The sequence below is a fragment of the Arvicanthis niloticus genome, chromosome 1 (genome assembly GCF_011762505.2).
Source record: "Arvicanthis niloticus isolate mArvNil1 chromosome 1, mArvNil1.pat.X, whole genome shotgun sequence".
Classification (NCBI taxonomy): domain Eukaryota; kingdom Metazoa; phylum Chordata; class Mammalia; order Rodentia; family Muridae; genus Arvicanthis; species Arvicanthis niloticus.
Genome location: NC_047658.1, coordinates 45,542,613 through 45,562,462, shown reverse-complemented (window position 1 = coordinate 45,562,462; position 19,850 = coordinate 45,542,613). Strand labels below are relative to the sequence as shown.

General features: G+C 40.9%; 1 protein-coding gene across 7 annotated transcripts in view; it reads left to right on the top strand.

The window, feature by feature from the left end:
- Chd2 (chromodomain helicase DNA binding protein 2) overlaps window positions 1-19,850 on the top strand; it is a 125,916-nt gene that overhangs the window by 86,479 nt on the left and 19,587 nt on the right. For all 7 annotated transcript variants that reach the window (XM_076935902.1, XM_034501482.3, XM_076935889.1 and 4 more), the window contains 9 exons: window positions 2,578-2,619; window positions 3,035-3,174; window positions 10,704-10,842; window positions 10,977-11,127; window positions 12,161-12,283; window positions 13,527-13,652; window positions 14,885-15,025; window positions 17,600-17,734; window positions 19,617-19,795. In XM_076935902.1, the coding sequence (XP_076792017.1) occupies window positions 2,578-2,619; window positions 3,035-3,174; window positions 10,704-10,842; window positions 10,977-11,127; window positions 12,161-12,283; window positions 13,527-13,652; window positions 14,885-15,025; window positions 17,600-17,734; window positions 19,617-19,795 (1,176 nt within the window). The remainder of the gene's footprint in view (window positions 1-2,577; window positions 2,620-3,034; window positions 3,175-10,703; window positions 10,843-10,976; window positions 11,128-12,160; window positions 12,284-13,526; window positions 13,653-14,884; window positions 15,026-17,599; window positions 17,735-19,616; window positions 19,796-19,850) is intronic.

The window sequence follows — 19,850 nt, the reverse complement described above, 5'->3', positions numbered from 1 at the left end:
CTAATGATGAATTCTGTATTTTTCTATTTCTGGCAGTATCTTTCTTCTCTTCTGTTTCTGTTTTCAAGTGTATTGATTCTTTTTTTTTCTATTTGTCTCCTTCTTAAAGTTTTCTATGTGTTCCTTTTCTTTCGTACCCTTGGACTCATCCCCAAGGCTGCATGCATGCCGGGCAAGTGCTCGGCCATAGAACTGCCTTCCCAGTTCTCTGGTTTATACTGCTGATCACCTCTAAGAGGTGACTCTTTAAGTCTTCAGGTGTAACTTAACATGTGCATGATTACAGTAGCAGATTGTTTTCTAATAAGTCCGGATTCCAGACTTCTTAAAGTACAGTTTTCTTGATAGCCTGTGTCCTCATTCTGTGTGCACTGTATTTACAATCCCACTGGTCTTAATTTTGTTTTCGTTTGAAGACCATACTGTACTATGGAAACTCTAGACCTCGTCTTTCCCCCACTAGTCAGTTTGGTTTTATTCACTGACTTCCCTCAACTGTTTTGTAAAGTTTGTTGTCATGTCCTTTGAAGTCTCTGTTCTGTTAGCAGAGTGATTAGCAAATGACAGGCAGAGATCTCAGTTGTTCTAACCTAGCAAGTCTACTAACCCCTCTGACCAGTGTGGTAGAGATCTTGTGTTAGTGCTCTGTGAGTCTGTTCTCAACTGTTCCCTGATCTTGAGAATCTGCACATGCAGAATTGAAGTTGGGACCTTCATACATTTTTCCTTTACATGTGTGACGACCCGCAAGTGTGTGGTCTTTTTAATTCCTAAGAGTATGTCAGAGCCTTTCAGGATGTTCTGTCATTCTGTCAGCATCTTATTCCCAGTTTCTTTTTCTTTTGTTTTCTTTTTTTTTTTGACCAGTGCCTTATTATTTTTAAGTGATGTGCCCTAGGCCACTGGTGTATTAAACCTTTGCAGCTATTACCAGTGACCTTTGCACTTCCGCAAACAGTTCTAATTCAAATATATATTTTAAAGACAAACCAGGAACTGGGCCAGCAGTTAAGAGCACTAGCTGTCTGGCAGAAGACCCATTTGATTGATAGCATCACATAACAGCTTACAAACTTCTGTAACTCCAGTTCCAGGGCATCTGACTCCCTATTCTGACCTCCCTGGTCACCAAGTATACAAATGGAACATAGACATATGTGTAGCCAAAACACCCATACACATGTTGATGATGGTGATAATGATGATGATGATAATTTATACTACAACAACAATAATAATGAAAAAATGAAAAAGACAAACCTGGCAGTTGTACTTTTAGGGATATGTAGTCATGCATACCTTCTCTCTGGAGATGGTTCTTCTGAGATGCCTCAGATCCGTCTTTGCTGGCAGTTGCCGTGCACAGGGAGCAGAGCTGGTGATGATTTTTCCAGGTTATTGTGGCTCTAGAGAGAAGGAGTTGAAAATAAAGCAAGTTGCACTAACAGAAAGTTCTTGGCTCTTGCTGAGACTCAACCATTTTTTTGAACAAATGCTTCAGATGGGCTACAGACTTTTATAATTTCTAGATTTCCTTCGGAGTTGATTTTGCCAGTTTTTTTTGATGTTTTGTTATTTTTGTGCCACTGAGGATCATTATTGCTGTTTTCAGCCCTGGGGATTGAACCCAAGGCCTGGCACTTGCTAGGCAAGAGCTATATATTAGCTTTCTTATTATTTTTAATTCTCAAGGCTTAACTATTTCAGACATAAAATATTTCATTTTATATTAAGGAGAAATGTAGGGTTGAGAGAGAACCCTCAGGTTCATTTTCATATTTAGCCAGTTACTAAGGTTTGTATCCAAATTCTTTATTTCATACTGTTAATTAGCTATTATCTTGTTTAGTCCTGTTGCCACGTCTTAGTTCTTTGTTCCTTGGTCTCCTTCCTTATATGGTTACAGAACCAGTCTGTTAGAGTGACTTGGCATATTACAGTGATAGAAATGATGTGCTGTGGCATGTTGCTTTTTACCAGAAGTGTTGGTGAGATAGTGATGGGATGTGGTAGTGATCAGCATGAGTGACAATAGCAACTGGAAAAGCTGATTGGCGGCAAGGATTGGCAAAGCCAATAGGTTCCTAAATAGCTCTGTGTATGTTTTTATGTATATGTGTGTGTACATTGTGTGTGTGTGTGTGTGTGTTTTATATATAAAGTTCTGCTTAATTTTAAAAAGTATTTGACAGAGCCATAGAAATCTTAGAGCTATATTGTTAATCATAAAATAATGAAAAATACTGTGACTCAGCTCAGCATAGAGTTAATGAACTAAAATGGTCACCGAGTAATGATGTTAGTCTCGTCATAGTTGAACTGTTATGCCCTGCCTCCTTGTAGTCACAGTTTCTATGTCCTGATCTGTCATGGAGAGTAAACTTGGCATCTGCCTTGAGTAGAGCTTGAGAATGTGTTAGGTTCATCCAATCAGAAACACTCAGTAGTCATTTGCAAGCTGCACAGATAGGGTCAGTCTCGTGACAGTTTGTGGCTCATACTTCATGACAGGATATTGTGGCATTTGTACAGCTTATACTTGAGGTTTTTAATTAATTTTGTTGATCATATTCTTAGGTTCATCAAGGCTTATAAGAAGTTTGGTCTCCCTCTTGAAAGGTAAGACCAGTAATAGATTCTATCCTCTTTTTTACTTTTCTTATAGCAGGCTTACTTTCTTTTTTTGCATCTAGATGCAAAATTCTCATCTTTGAAAAAGTTGGTCTAAAAATCACTGGATGTGGCAAAGTGGGTCTGTGGTCCTTTTGAGAACCTGACTTTTACATAGTAGATGTATGTGCTTGGTTTGCTGAAGAGATGAGCTGAGTAATAGAGAAGTAATTATCCTATACTTCTAAGAGCATTGCAGTGGACAGTACAGGAGAAAAGAAAATGAGCAGAAAGAAATAAATTAGTGTGTGCAGTCTTTAGGCACTTCACATGCTAAGCTTTTAAGAGCAAGCACTTATGAAACCTAGTGACATTTATGCAATATTTAGAAAAGAGGGCACAGTGTCTTGATCTTCTTTTTCAGGCTGGAGTGCATAGCACGGGATGCTGAGCTGGTTGATAAGTCTGTGGCAGACTTGAAACGCCTGGGAGAGCTGATTCACAATAGCTGTGTGTCAGCAATGCAGGAGTATGAGGAGCAGCTGAAAGAAAATGCCAGTGAAGGTAAGTCGACAGGTGTAATCCAGGAAGTAAGTCTTCCATCTCTGGTGCTTGTGCACTGGACTTTCTATTACAGGGCTTTTAATAACAGTAGTGATAGCCCATGTGTGCCTGTTGTCTATTGTGAGTTGCCTTTCTGTGAGCTCAGTGTTGAGACCCTTCTATCTACTCTCAGGGGAAGCGGTTTTGTGAATGTATGATATGATGAACAAGGCAAAACGGTTTTCGGTTGCTGCTGTGAAAGAGTAAACTCGGCTGAAGGATGCAAAATCATGAGAGGGCCAAAGTAGAATGGTCATCTTCATATTTTGGCTCTGAAGGAATATTATAGACTAAACACAGTGATAGGTATATTGTTACATTATGGCAGTTGTAAGATATTTAGAGAATATATGTGTGTGTGTGTATATATACATGAAATATAAGTAGTGATGGACAAGTGTGGACATAATGTAAACATTTTGGTTATATTGAGATTTTTCATGGTACTATAATTTGTTGTAATTGCGTTGGACATATAAGTTCTTTCCTCTTAAAAACCGGAAAAGAGGTTTTGCTTGATGCATTAATTCCTTTGACTGTGGTAAAACACCATAACTAAAATCAGTTTACGAAGAATTTATTTTGGCATATAGTTTTGGAAGGTTCATAGTAGTTAAGCATGGCAGCAAATGATACACATGGTGGCAGGATCAGGAATCTGAGAGGTCTTGTCCTCAGCTGTAAGCCTCAAGCAGAAAGAGCGAACTAGAAGTAGCTGATAGCCATATAATTTCAAAGCCCACACCTCATGACCTACTCTCACCAGAAAGGCTATGCCAATTAAACCTTCCCAAACTGCCAACTGGAGACCAAGAGTTCAGATACCGTATTCTGGAAACGTTTCTCATTCAAACCACCACATTGTACTACCAGGCCCCTATAGACTTGATGCCATATTATAATGCAAAATGCTTTAGTCCCCATAGTCTGTCACAGTCTCAACACTATTTAAAGCTCAAAGCCATCTCTTTTAAGACTCAATGTAATTTGTTAACTGTAATTCTGTATAAAGTAAAAAAGCAAGTTATGTACTTCTAGCATGCAAAGAAACAGTACCGCGTCCTTGTATGTCTTCAGAGATTGACCTGACTGGGGGCCTCAGGGTTATGAAGAAAAGCTGGGATCAGGTGGACTGGGCTCTCTGATGGAGGAGCCACAGTAATGGACTCTCAGAGAGTGTTTGTAACATAGAGTTGAACAGGGAGGCAGGGTTATTGAATACAGCAGAGTAAGGAAGCAGGGTTATTTCATACAAACAAGGAATCATAGATTATGGTATATAGGTGGATCAATGAGATAGGTTTAGCTAATCTCCATAAGGGAGCAGTGTTCAGACCATAAGCATCGTGGGGGGGGGGGGCGGGTGGTGGTGGACTGTGGTGGACATTTTCTGACACATGATCACACTGATCACATTCACACTCGGACCCATAGGAAGACTGCCATAGCTCTGAGCCTCACCTGGGGAAGGTTTGAGACATTGGAGTCTTTGACATGACTGACCATGCCAACAGCATGCATTTACTAAGAACTTCTTTCACTCAGGGTGTCTTGTCTGCTTTCCACAGACCAGAATATACATTACCATTCCAGAAGGTAGTAATGGAGACATAGGAAATACTGGAGCAAAGCAAGACCGAGATCCACCAGGGTAAACACCAAATCTTGGAGCTTTCTTGTTCCATATCAATGGTTCTACTCCTCCAGCTTTGCTGTCTGTCACAGACATCTGTCTTTTTGACAGGTTCCATTCCCTGTATGCGCTTTTGTAGGCAGATGTCTCATGGCTTGCCATCTCCTCAATATTTTTGAGTCTCCATTACAATCCAAGATTCATCTTCACAGCCTCACACAGTGGCTTCTCACAGCCTGGAAGAGATTTCTGCACTGCATGCTGCCTGTGCAGTGGAGCCATGGAGGAGGAATCCATACACCTTCACTCCTGCATTGGTCATCCCTGTAAAGCCATTGTCACATGGAGAACACTGCTGCATTTGCTTAGGATAGGCCCTCCTGTGCCTGAACCACGATAGTAGAAGCTTTGGTTTGCAGTTGCTTTCTAGGAGCAGAAAACTCCTTTTGCCCCTTTCTTTTTACAAATTAAAAGCTTAGCTGGGTCGGTCTTTCCCTAAGAGCCCTTCCCTGTGTTCTAGTGCAGAACAGGCCTCTTCCTTAGTGGCCCTTATTCTTAACAATTGCAGCCTTTGTTAACACATGCCTTGGCTGGAATACTAAGTTTCCTGGGAACCCTTTTCTCTCCAAACAGTTTATTTTGTATTTTTCTGCTCACCTACTCTTTTTCATCTTAGACCTGAATACATTGTCAATAATTACTATTCCTCAGCCTCAACATTATTCAGGCTTGAAATTTCCTTCACCAAAGAAATCCATTAATTTTGAGGGAGAGAAGGGCAAGGTCTCTCTCTAGTACTAGCTGGCCTGAAACTTGATGTATAGACCAGACTGGTTTCAGACCCAAACATGTATGCCTGCCTGCCTCTGCTTCCAGTCCTAGGGTGAAAGGCCTGTGCCATCCCTCCTGCTCATTGCCCTGTAGTTTCTCCTTAGGCAAATTCTATCAGCAGAGTGGCCTGGAGTCCAGCCTCTAGTATGTACCCTCTGAAATGTTTTCAGTTCAGCCTCCACAGTCCACATTGCTTGCAGCGCTATGTCTTCGGGTCTCATACAAGAGTGGCAAATTAACTTCTGCATATGGTGTTGAGCTGTTTGAACATCTTCCATATTCCTCTGAAACCCAGCATGGTCTGGCTCTTCACAGCAGCAGTGTATATGCTGTCCTAGCTTGCTCCTCACTTGCACGATGACGCTGACCATAGCCATGTTGGGAGGAATGGGTTTGTTATAGCTTATATTTTAGAGTTCATTATCAAGGGACTCAGACCAGCAACTCAAGCAGGAACAGAGGCAGGAGCCATGGAGGAACACTTTTTTTTTTTTTTTCTTCCTTCCTTCCCTCCCTCCCTCCCTCTCGTGCTTATTTCTTCTTTCTTAAGCTTGCTTTCTTATATAACCCAGGACCAACCTGCCCACCATCCAAAGTGGGTTGAGTCCTCACACATCAGTCATTCATCAAGAAATACCCAGCCAGGCAGTAGTAGCACACAAATTTAATCTCAGCACTTGGGAGGCAGGAGCAGATAGATCTCTTTGAACTTGAGGCTGGCCTGGTCTACAGTGTGAGTTCCAGGACAGCCAGGGCTTACACAGTGAAACCCTGTCTCAAAGTAAACAAACAAACAAACAAATACCAACAACAACAAAAACCAAAAACAAAGGAAAAGAGAAGAAAGAAAGTTTCCCAGAGACAGGCCTACAGATCAGTCTGATGACGATAACTCCTCATTTGATATTATCTCTTTCTAGTTGATTCTAGCATGTATCGTTGAAAATATTAACCAGCACCCTTTTGGAAGAAAAACAGTATAAGTAGGGCACTGAAGTGGTCACTCAGAAAGGCAGGCAGGTATCCTCACAGGTTCCCCAAGTCTTGTCTGTCTGGGTCACTTACCCCTTTCTTCCTCCTTATTTTCAGTAACACCACCTTCTGACAGCTCTCCCCTGGGGAGTTCAGGGTCAGGAGGCAGCTAGTTGCCTGGATGTCCTATTCTATTTTTTCTTAGTTATATGCTCTCACAGTAGCCAGAGGGTTTGGATGATTAATAATTCCACACAGTACAGTGGGTCTCTAGAGTGGTTTACAGTGTTATCTGTTCTTATCAAGCAGAGAAACAAGTATTTACTCTGAGTTTTACTTTTAAGGATATTTTAGAAATTAGCAAAATTAAAATTCATTTCAGATATAGTTTTTTTTTCTTTTTGTAACAGAAATGTGATAGTTTGAATGATTTGAACATTCAGCCTTAAATTCATAAGTTCACTTTTTTTTTTTTGTATTTTTTTCCTTTTTTTAAAAAGTACTTTTATTTATTTTATGTATGTGAGTACACTGTCTCTCCAGATGGTTGTGAGCTACTCTGTGGTTGCTGGGAATTGAACTCAGGACTTTTGGAAGAGCAGTCAGTGCTCTTAACCACTGAGCCATCTCTCCAGACCCCTTTTTGTTGTATTTTTAAGGCAATGTGTTATGTAGCCCAGGCTGTCTATGAACTTACTATGTAGCTAAGGTTAACTGGAATTTACTGGTGGTATCTTGGGAGTGTATCACCTGCAGGGCATCTGACTCAGAGTTTCAAGAGTAGTCCCAGCTGAGAAATTAAAAGTAATTATTAAAAAAAAATCCAGATAGTCCTGTTTCTTTGGGGGGGGGGGGGGGCTTGTTGTTGTTGTTTTGTTTTGTTTTTCGAGGCAGGGTTTCTCTGTATAACCCTGGCTGTTCTGGAACTCACTTTGTAGACCAGGCTGGCCTCAAACTCAGAAATCCGCCTGCCTCTGTCTCCCAAGTGCTGGGATTAAAGGCGTGCGCCACCACTGCCCAGCTGTTTCTTATTTTTAAATGTTTTATTTTTATTTGCTGACAAGTATATAATGTGTAACATCATGGTTGGTCCCCCTGTCCCCCGCTGCTGTCTGTTTCTCTGAACACATTCCCCATGTACAGCCAACATTGTTTTGTGACTCAGCGAGCTCAATTAGGGGTTGGGGGCTCTTTAGTGGACCATCAGCAATATCAGTGGCTACAACACTGAAGAGAATAGTTTCTCTTCTCCCAACAACCATTAATTGCCAATTGCTCCTTTGGGATGGTGAGATAGGGGTCATATAAGCTACTTTCCTGTCTATGATGGAATATTGAGGGGTCCTATCTCATGTAGGTGAACCACAGCTGCTTTGAGTCCAGAAGACTATTGTTATAACACTCTTCCCTGGTCTCCAGCACTTAAAATTCTTTCTACCAACCCCCTCATCCCCACAATGGTCCAGCGTGTTCCTTAAGCCTTAGAAGGGTAATAAATAATAAAGATCTCATGTTTAGAGCTGAACACTTGACACTCACTCAATCTCAGCACTGTGACCAGTTAGGAGTCTCTGCTTCAGGCATTGTTGCTTACTGCAAACAGAATCTTGTTGGGTCAAAGCTTAGTAGCAGTAATGTATATGTAAAAGGCTGGAAAGCAGTTTGATGTAGCAGTAGTAGAGTCTCCACTAGCCTATGGCTGCCCCAGCCATGGGCTGTTGATCAGGTTTATAATAACAGCATGGACATCCTCCTCGAGTAGGTATCTGATTCAAGCAGAAGTATTTGTGCAATCCCTATACAACTCGGTTTCCTGTTGTACTAATATTGGTTGTTGTCACTATATAAACACAAGTGATCGTGTGCACTGTTCTGTTTTGTTTTGTTGTTGCTCTGTTTTGGAGACTTCCTCCCTTACACATGTTCCTGTCCTTGTTATGGCTTACTGCTTTTTGACACTGATTTACTTCCCCTAAATTTCTATTACCTAGGTACTGTAACAAGCATATTTTGAGGCTAGGCTGCCATTTCAATGTAAGATTATTGATTCTAGTCTTTAAAATGTTAACATAATTATATATCTGTTTTCCCTACATTGTATACATACATTTCTATATTAGTATTAGTCTTGTGTGTTTGTATTGTTTTATGACAGGATCACTCTATGTAGCCCTAGTGGCTTTGAACTTACAGGGATTCATCTGCCTCTGCATCCTGAGCACTGAGATTACAGTGTGCATTGCCATGCCTGGCCTTCAATATTAACCTTTTCATTCATAAGACTTCCAAATGCAAAGCTTTATTTCTTGAGTATCTTTTTGTGTTTATAATACATGTGATAAACAGTTCTTTTTTCCATGTGTGATTGTGTCATCATCTGAATTCAGACTTTTTTTTTCATATATTTTTATTTTTAGGGATCACCTTTCTCATTTTGTTTGAACTAACTGTTCACCTGCCTGCTTTTCTTTCCCACCTTTCTTGACAGGGTCTTGCTGTGTGGTTTGGCTTGTCTGGTTTTCACTGTAGCTCAAGGTGGCGTCAGAATCCTGGCAGTCCTCTTGTTCAGCCTCTCCACTGCTGCCATTGCAACAGTACCATGCATGACTTAGTGTTGCCATTTTCTCAGAGATAAGAAATATTTACACTGAAATGCTTCGAAGTCAAAAGTGTAGCAGAAAAATGATGTAGAAGAAGGTTGTTCTCATTGTTGTGTCCCTCTGTGTGTGCATCCTTCATCTTAGGCCACTGTCCCCTTAAAGTTTGAATTTATTTTAGTGCTTGTTTCCAAAAAAATGTACAAGAATTTAGTTGCTGTTGTATTCTGCACAGCATGCCATGTAGAGGTGGTCTTTACTCCATCTTCTCTGTCTATCCATTCTAAGTAGTGAGTGGTCGGTCTTGTGCCAGCATCAGTGAGGTTACAAGAAGTTAATGTACCCTCCTAAACATTATACTTTGTATCTATGCCAGAGTATCTTTAAAGTAGATTTCTAGAACTGAGATTGTAAATTCTAGAAGTGGGTCCTGGGGTCAATGTATGGGAGTTTGCTTTGGTGTGGCCAAGTTTTCTTGTGTGGGTCTGGTTCTACCAGCAGATGTTTGGTAGTACCTATAGTCAAGGCCCACAAACAGAATGGCTTTTTAACGTTTTGCTATTTGTTTGTGAAACAGGTTTTTCTCTATGTAGACCAATATGTAGTTCTGGAACTCAATATGCAGACTAGGCTATCCTGGAATTCACTATATAGACCAGGCTGTCCTGGAAATCACTATGTAGTCCAGGCTGACTTGGAACTCACAGAGGTCCACCACCTTCTGCATGCTGAGTGCTGTGATTAAAGGCCTATACCACCATACCTGGCAGATGTTTGGATTTTTGATAGTCCAACAGGGGAGAAAGAAAAACTCATTTTTCTTTCAGTGAATATGTTTGCATCTTTTAAGATAGTTGTTTATGTGTTATTTTATATAAACTGTGCATATTCATGTTTTTCTCATTTTTTCTACAGAGAACCATCATTGTTCTAACAAAACAAAGTGGTATCTTGATTATCTTGTAGTTGTTAGCTTAGGCTCTGGCCAGAGCAGTTTTATTTTCACTTGCAGATTAGTTATGATTTCCAGTGTAGTTTAGAGTGACCTTCTCAGGCCGCCTGTGCTGGTCAGTCCATATTATTTCTGCATGTTAGCTGTTAACATATGCTCATACTTCTGCAGAAAGGGACTGAAGATGGGCATGAGTCATCTAAAGCACTGATTTTTAGTTTTTCTAAAATCTCAGCATGAATATGCCTTTAGAGTCTTTAGTTAACTTTACTAGGTTTACAGTAAAGAACGATAAACAAGAAAATGATAGGTACAAATACCAATACATTTCAAAACTAAATGTTAAAATACTGCTTAAAATTTATAAACATTAGTTGAAAACAATTTCTCTTATTAATTATGTCTTTGACCTAACAATACTCTGGAGTCTATAGAGAGAGATTATGTCAGAGTTTGACAATAAATAGCCTTTTCCCTTAAGGAATGTAAAACTTGTAACCTCTAGGAAAAGGACCAGGCAAGAGAAGAGGCCCGACAATCAAGATCTCTGGGGTTCAGGTTAACGTGAAGTCCATTATCCAACATGAGGAAGAGTTTGAGATGCTGCATAAATCTATCCCTGTGGATCCTGAGGAAAAAAAAAAGTGAGTGTCTTTACCGTGTACCGCATGGCTGGCTGGACATAGACTGAGGTTAGAGCTGCGTGTGGTTGGGTAACACTTTTTCAAGGTATTGGAAAGGCCTCTCTTCTCAGGCCTTTGTGTTTGAACCCCTGTAGATACTGCTTAACCTGCCGAGTCAAAGCAGCACACTTCGACGTCGAGTGGGGCGTGGAGGATGACTCTCGTCTGCTGCTTGGAATCTACGAACATGGCTATGGAAATTGGGAGCTAATTAAGACAGACCCAGAGCTAAAGCTGACTGATAAAGTAAGTGACTGCCGTGCTGGAGCTCTCTAGATCTGTTGTGTGATACTGTTGTATTGGTGACTTATCTCTAACCATTTTCAAGAGGGGGTTTCTTTATTCTTGGAAAGTTACCATTTTTAGTGAACTGTGGCGTGTCTCATAGATGATGATAAAAGGAAAGACGACAACCAGGGAAAATTACAGGAGAAATCTTAAAATTCTGATACTTCCCACAGGCCAAATTTCATTACAGCAAATACCAGGGCCAGTTTATTAGGACTGAAAGCATTTCATGGAGCTTACTTGTTGGCCCATCGTTTAACTTAACTTTTTTCACTTCTGTACACAAAGAGCAAGTGTCACCTTGGTATTTTTGTAATGAAATTGAACTTTCATTGTTCTTCTCCCACAAAATTGAGCCTCCCACCCTATCTATTGCAAGTAACAAGGCCATGCTCAGAGCTGTAAGCAAGGGCAGCTGACTGGATGCACTCCGTGTTGTGGTCCTAGCAGGGCATTAAACACTGCTCATCCCATCTGGGTTTAGGAGGGTGACAGCACCCTGTCAGAAGCACTGAGACCAAATCGAGTCTGGCCAGAGAGGTCCAGCTGTGGTAGATGGATCAGATCATGTCCTGGCATAGCTCAGTGCTCTCCGGCAATGCTCTAAGAAGCATTTTCAATCTAAAACGAAGCTTTAACCTAGCTCCAGGGATTCCCTGCTCCTGGAAGGAGGAAATCCACGACGGCTGGGATGCTCTAGCAGATGAAGCCACAAGCCCCTCCTACCTGAGTTGTTCTACCCTGTTAACAGCACAGGTAGGAGCCAGTGGGAGAGCTGGATTTCTCCATCCCATTTTGTAAAACGAGAATGGCTCATGAGGGATTTTCAGTGACTGGGAGCCATGGACATGAGAATAGGATCTGAGGCTTTAATCTGTGTTTTGGGAGGTTGGGAGGGAAAGGACTGTGCTGAATTCTTTGTTGTCTTTGTCCGGATTCACTAACCAGGCTGTGGGTGGTGGTGGGTACTTCTCTTCCTTTCCTGTTGAAGATTCTACCAGTGGAGACAGATAAAAAGCCTCAGGGGAAGCAGCTGCAGACCCGAGTGGACTACTTGTTGAAGCTGCTCAGGAAGGGTCTGGAGAAAAAGGGCACCGTGACCAGTGGGGAAGAGGTGAGTGAATGTGTGCCTTGCCAGCCGGCTTTCCCAGGACAGCCTGTAACCCTGCAGAGCTAAGGAGGGAAAGACATGTCCTTTCTGGGCACTGCACAGCATCCTGCCCACTCATGGTTAGACAAGCTTTTGGGGTTCCATAGGACAGGTTGTTTGCTAAAAATAAAATGTTCATTTAGTAATTGAACTCAATATCTTGACATCTTTCTTACAATTGCACCAGAATATTCTTCATCTCTTTGGACTGGCAGTGGTTCAGACCTGCCCTTACTCTTGCCTATTCTGTGTCCTCAGTTGGGGACATAGTTCTCATGTTTTGGTATCTGACTGGGCTGCTGTGATAATGGATTCCAGGAGCAGACAGTTGGATTCCAAACTTAATTTCAGAAATTAGACTTTAGTTTTGATTACACTTGCTCACTGAAAAATTCTAAGCTGTTAAAGAATTCATTGACGTTTCTTTTCTTTACCTCTCTAGGATGAGGAGTCAGAGAGGATAAACCCTAAGCTACACACACACACACACACACACACACACACACACACACGTATATATATTATTTATATATATATATTTTATTTATATATATGTATATATGTATATGTATATATATAAATAAAACCAGCTTGTATCCCAGCTTTTGTGTGGGCATGCTGCTTAGGGGCTTCTTAGCTATGTTCTGTGTACATGTGTGCATAATAAGTAAAACTTACATAGATCGAAATCACGGGACTCCATTTGTTCTTTCTACTACACAATGGTATTTTAAGTACATAGTATCACTCTGTAGGTAATATGGTGGGAATATAATATATGATATATTAAGTTCTAGAGACAAGCTAGATCATACTTAGAGTATTTATTTGATTGGATAGATCAACAATATTTTAAGCTTTTTCTTAGTTTTAGATAGTAATTCTCAGGTGTTAATGCTGTCATCTTTAATGTTAATTATATTTTTGTACTTAAGATGTTTTAACCTTTTCTGGGGATTTTGGAGTGAATTCCAAAAATGAAATCAGCAGTTTTAAGAAATTTAAAGTGGTATAGCCGAGGTAGAGGCAGGAAGTTTGTTTTATTCAGTTTCTATTTTCTTTGAGGTAGAATTGCTTGTCCTTTTGTGTTCCTAAGTTACCTTGTTTGGATTATGTGCTTGTTACTACATCAGCTGGCCAGAGTATTTCTTGGTCCTGCTAATGGGCTGGGGCTGATTTGTAGTTCGGTCGTATTTTTATTTCCTAGGCTAAACTAAAGAAGCGGAAGCCTCGAGTTAAAAAGGAGAATAAAGCACCCAGGCTGAAGGATGAGCATGGGCTAGAGCTGTCTCCTAGACATTCTGACAACCCTTCTGAAGAGGGGGAAGTGAAGGTATGGGACCAGGGGAAGTCATGTGATGTATCTGTTTATAGACAGAATAGTAAAATAACAATATATTGTTTATCTCTATCTAATCTGTCAGAGGAATATACTTGTGTCTTAGTCACTGCATTACTGTGAAGAGACACCACCTATACAAAAGAAGGCGTTTAATTGGGGGGTTGCTTAGTTTCAAAGGCTTGGCAGAGAGCGTGGCAGAAGGTCATAGGCATGGTGCTGGAGAAGTAGCTGAGAGCTACATCTTCACTCTCAACCAGAGACGGGGTGGGGAGAGAGAGAGGAGAGAGAGAGAGTAGGGGCTTTTGAAACTTCAGAGCCCACCCACTGTTGCACACCTCCCCAATAAGACCACACCTCCTAATCTTTCTGTTCCTATCAGAGATTCCACTCTCTGGTGACTTAAGCATTCAAGTATGTGAGCCTATGTGGGCCATTATTATTCAAACCACCACAGTAGTTGCTCTTCTTAAGTAAGCAATTGCAAATTCCAACATAACTGAATTGTGATAAATGACTGTTGGTAATTCTTTTGTTTTACAGAATGAAAGATATTGGTACAAAGTGGTTAACGGGGCACTCAAGACTTACATTATAATGCAGTTCAGTTCATTGGAGGGCCTCTGGAGGCTAGCTTTAGCCGTTGGCTTGCCAGTTTGTAATCCAGTTTGCAGAAAGTGGAAGTGCCTTGTTACTCAGTGACAACCCTGGTTTTACTCTGTTCTGAGTATAATATCTGACAATGCCTCCATTAGGGTCCCCAGTGGCTATCAGGACTAACATAGATTTGAACTTAAGTTCATAAATTCAGGTACTGACAGTCTTATCAGTACTAGCTGACACGTAGTAGGGCAGGTGTAGTGTTTCTTTTTCTTTGATCCTCAGTTTTTTTCTGTTTGTGGAGTAGGAACAATAATGTTGTTATTTTAAGGATGTGGGTGGTTCTTGGGATCTAATTCAGGGCCTCTTGCACACTGTACAAGTAGGTGTTCTTGACTGAGTTGAACTCCATCTGGTCATTGCTTTTGAGAGTTGCTTTGAGAATTGGATCTGTAACAGTGTCTGCCTGTACAAGTCTACTGGATTGAGAGTTCCGCAAGTGAGCACTGGGAGGCTCTGACTGGAAATGACTGAAGTCATTGATGAGCCACTGGGCCAATGTTGCTTTCTTTAGAAACAAACCAGGAAGACAAGACTAAGAAATTGTGTGGTTTTCTGCTTTCTAGGATGATGGCCTAGAAAAAAGTCCAACGAAAAAAAAGCAGAAGAAGAAAGAGAACAAGGAGAACAAAGAGAAACCAGTGAGTTCTCGGAAGGACAGGGAAGGAGACAAAGAGAGGAAGAAATCCAAGGAAAAGAAAGCGAAGGTACTCAGCCTCTGAAATTGTGTTTAGATATCACTTAACATGAGGTAGAACTCTGGTGGGAAAGCTGTCTTTGAGTATATACAGGAAGAAAGGTTGGGCTGCGTAAGGGATGCCTCACCCTTCTTACCAGAACGGAGCTAGGCAGTTTTGAGCTGTTGTAATGTAGAAGACCGTTGTTTGGTCTGTCATTACACATTTGGGAAGAAGTTTTTTAGATGAGACAGGACAAATGAGAGAGAACGAGGTACAGGTTCTTAGACTTTGTCAGAAGAAAGCAGTCTACACATACTGCAAACCTGAGGAGTTTAGGATTCAAACCAGATACCAAATATCAGCAGCAGACATTGGAGTAGACTTGGCTAAAAGCCTTCATGTTGGGAGTTTCATGAAGTTCATCCCAAACCATAGAATTGCTATGGTTTCATTCCTTACTAAGTGGATATGAAGAGAGTTGTTTGTAATCAGTCCTTAACCATTGCTTCAAGAAATCACAGCTGTAACTCTGCCATCTGTTGACATCTTAACTTTTTTTTTTAAATTTTAATTAAGTTTTGTGTGTATGAATGTTTTGCTCGTATATGTTTATATACTACATGTGTACCTGGTCCCTGAAGAAGCCAGAAGAGGGCATTGGATCCTCTGGAACTGAAGTTACAGGTGGTTGTGAGCTACCATGAGGGTTCTGGGACTCTGGTCCTTAAAAAGAGTGGCTTGATAATCTGTGAGTCACCTTTCTAGCACTCAGCATCTTAACTTCTTGAAGTTAATTTTGTAAATTTCCCCTTGGACCATGACTGTAAATTCAAAAGTTCCAGTCAGCCGGACCATTGGGTAACCTCTTCTCGCCACATAGGAGTGTATTTATTGCAACTACCTTGCTGCTGAATAACAGGAGTTAAAGTAATTTTTAATAGATAATTGGGCTGTAGTGTGGTGGAAGCTATTTAGGCCTCACACTAAAATGACTTTCTAGGTTTTCATGTTAGAAACTGTGCTGTGGTTAAGAACATTTGCTGCTCTTGCACAGAGCATGGGTTCAGTTCCTAGCCCCCGTGTGGTTGGTGGCTTATGCCCATCTATAGTAACTCCCATTCTTGGGGATCTAATGCCCTCTTGTCACCTCTGTGGTCACTGCACACATGAACTCTTTTGTCACCTTTGTGGACACTGCACACATAGACCCTCTGCTGACTTCTATGAACACTGCACATGTAGACTACAAATGAATTAAGGGTACATCCAAACAAATACAAAAATAATAATAAGGCTTTGCAATAAGAGGAAACTATACTGGCATAAAGGGGATAAAGTCTTTTGCATCAGTGTTCCTACAGATTAATGTTTGCTTTTGTTTTTATTCTTTTCATTTTGTTTTGTTTGTGCTTTTTTTTTTTTTTTTTTTGAGACGGTTTCACTTTATAACCCTGCTGGCCTGGAACTCACAGAGATCCTCCAGCCTCTGATTTCTCTATGTTGAGATTAAAGACATATGCTTGGCAGGTTCACATTTTTTCATATTTACTTCACCTGGCTGTTTCCCCTTGCGGGCCATATTTAGTATCTCACAAACGTTACTGGTGCTGCTTCGTCTCCCTTCTCCGGTCACTCTTCCTATGTGCACTCCTCAGAATGGCTACTGTAAAGTTGATGTGACACCATGATTCTGTGCTTTTGTGATTTTATTTTAAAAATACTTACATTTTATGGTGTGTGTGTGTGTGTCTGCCTGAGCGTCTGAAGCACATGCAGGCAGACGCTTATAGAGGTGTCAGATTCCCTGGATAATTGTGAGCCTCCATGTAGTTCCTGGAAGCCACACCAGGATCCTCTTTGTAAGAGCAGTGGTTTTTAACTGTTGTGCTGTCTTTCCAGACACACCTCTCCATACTTCTTTAAAATTTGTATTTAATCTATTAGTATCATATAACAATAAATAATGCCTTCTAAACATTTTATGTTTTAAAATTCTACCAAATAAGCTTTGTGTGTGTGTGTGTGTGTCTGTCTGTCTGTCTGTCTATCTCCCTCTGAAGGCTTTTAATCTACATAATTTTGGTCTCCATGCCTGTTTCTCTTGACTTCTGTCAGTTACAGTTAATATGGATTCCTGGACCAGAGGGTAGCTGTTAATAAAGCTTGCTGCATGGTACTCATAAGTTCGAGTTCCTTCATAACATTTTAAAGCTGTAATTTAGTATCTTTAGACAGAAATGAGAATATTTACGATTTAGCTATTAATCTTGTAAGTTTGTATGAATTGAGATTATTATTTCCTTGCTCTAGCACAGCACTGACCTTGCAGAGGACCCAGGTTCAGTTCCCAGCACCCACCCAACCACATTCTTGTTCACAGTGTCTGTGACTCCAGTTTCTGAAGATCTGGCAGGCTCTTATGACCTCTTCACATTCATGCACAGATGTGGTACTCATAAACCCTTGCAAACACACACATATACACATAAAAACAGTACTCGTACCACTATCACCGAATAAAAGCAAAGCAAACAAAAGAAGTCTGCCTAGATTTCAAGATTATATAAGTGATAATGACTCTTTGTAACTCTTTGAAAAAAGGTTAAAGGTGGTGATGCCAAGTCTTCAAGTAAAGCAAAGCGATCTCAGGGTCCTGTCCACATTACAGCAGGAAGTGAACCTGTTCCCATTGGGGAGGATGAAGATGATGATCTGGACCAGGAAACCTTCAGCATTGTAAGTCTTGAAATTGAGGCTACTGATGCTTGGACACAATGCTTGCTGTGCTCTGTCCTTCACAGGTGCAGCACAGAGCTTTAGTTGGTGTAAACATTGGTGTGTTGCTTTGGCAGTGTATGCTTATTATGTTTATATAGTGTATTTTAAACCAGTAGGATGTCTTGTATTTCTCTTTTTGAGTATATGTGTGGACCTGCATGAGCTTATGTGTACCACAGTCATGCAGCAACCTGCAGAGTTTAGAGGGGTTTTCTGTGGCATTTGCAAAATAGAAATGAGCTTGACAGGAAACAAAATTTAGAGACCCTGTCTCAAAGAAGATTTCTTATTCTTCTTTAGTCTATTGTTTATAGTGAAAGTAGTATCAGTGCCAAAGCTTAATAGATAGTTAACTCCCTGAATCGTGTCTATGCTCCTATGTTAGGGTATAGAGGAGAGAGAAGGAGTACTGGGGAGGTCCAGTAAGAAGGGAATCTGATCTTGTCAGGCAGGTCCAGGGGGTAATGTTTGAAGTGGGTTCTGAAGGAAGAGCACATGGTGTGGGAAAAGAGAGGAGGGACACGCGGGAGCACTCATGATGTATGAGCAAGTGATTATGGTTCCTGTGGCTAGAGTGGTGGCTGAGATGCCAGCTGACGAGGAGAAAGGCTTTGGCTAATGTTCTAGGTGGTGAAGTTCTGGACCGTACCTGCTTCCATGCTGTGAAGCTGAGAGCTGGACCAGGACACACATTTTCTCCTGGGAGCGTGGGAAGGGCTGCCATTCTTTATCCATTCCACAACTCTATTTTCTTTCCAAACTTCATAAGTCATGGCTTGCTGCAACAACTCTTTCTGGCTAAAGAAAAAGCTTTCGTCCTTGTAACATGAAATGTTGTTGTCTTGGGCTGACAATGGAGGGGAGAATATTGACCCAGTTCTGTGATGTCTTTTGGCCTTTCTCTGTAGTCTCTAAAACCTATTTGCATATGCCTATGTTTTTCTTTCTTTGCAGTGAAGTCAGTTTTCTTATATTCTGCGAGCATTATGTTTTATATAAAGTTCAGTTAGGTACTAGAAACATATTAATGAATGAATGAATAAATGAATACATTCATCATTTCCCTGTTCTTCCTTATTCTGTTGTTTATAAATAAAGTAATATCTGATTCTTCCTTCTGTGGTACCGTTTTCCCTATTTTGTGTTAATGGGTTTTGAACCAAGGGTCTCGCTCATATTCCCACATATGTGACTAGGTCTGGTGGTACATGCTTGTCACCCTAACACTGTGGAAGCAGAGGCAGGAAGATCACAAACTCAAGGCCACTCTGGCCACATAGCCAGGTCAGACTAGCTCAAGATGCATGGTAATTTATCTGTTCTGTAGAAATTGTTGATGCATTTTTTTTTTTATTCCTACTCACTGAAACAGTGTTTCCCAGTTTGTAGTGTCTTCTTATTCCATTATAAAAATTGAAATTAAATACTGAAAAATGCCCATGAGTTTCTAGCTGAGGAGATTACCACAGAGTATAGTATTTTTGTTTTTTCATTATTAAGAAACTTTATGATCATGGTTTTCAGGTTAAACCTATAATACTGTTTTACATTTGATCTTCTTCGTGGTCACAGCTCTCTTGCAGATGAGGAAACAGAACATTCAGAGAGGCTAAGTCAGGTATCAAAGGTCCTCATGTAATTCCGAATATGGTGATGGCACTTATACCTCGGAGTTTCTGTGTATCTGCACTTGTCCCATTCCACGGGTATTCCCACTTCTCCTGACTAGACTCCTCACTAGACACAAAGCATGAGGGTGGGTGTGTTTTTCTGGATCTCAGTGTGTGGACCTGGTGATGGAACTCTTTGAAATGACTCATCTTCTGTTGGCCTGTTCCAGTGTAAGGAGAGGATGCGGCCTGTGAAGAAGGCACTGAAACAGTTGGACAAACCTGACAAGGGACTCAGTGTGCAAGAACAGCTGGAACACACCAGGAACTGCCTGCTTAAAATTGGAGACCGCATAGCCGAGTGCCTTAAAGCTTACTCAGACCAGGAGCACATCAAATTGTGGAGGAGGTAACCTACTCTGGCCTTGAAGCTGCCCAGTTTGATTTGGCAGTGTGAGAGTGTG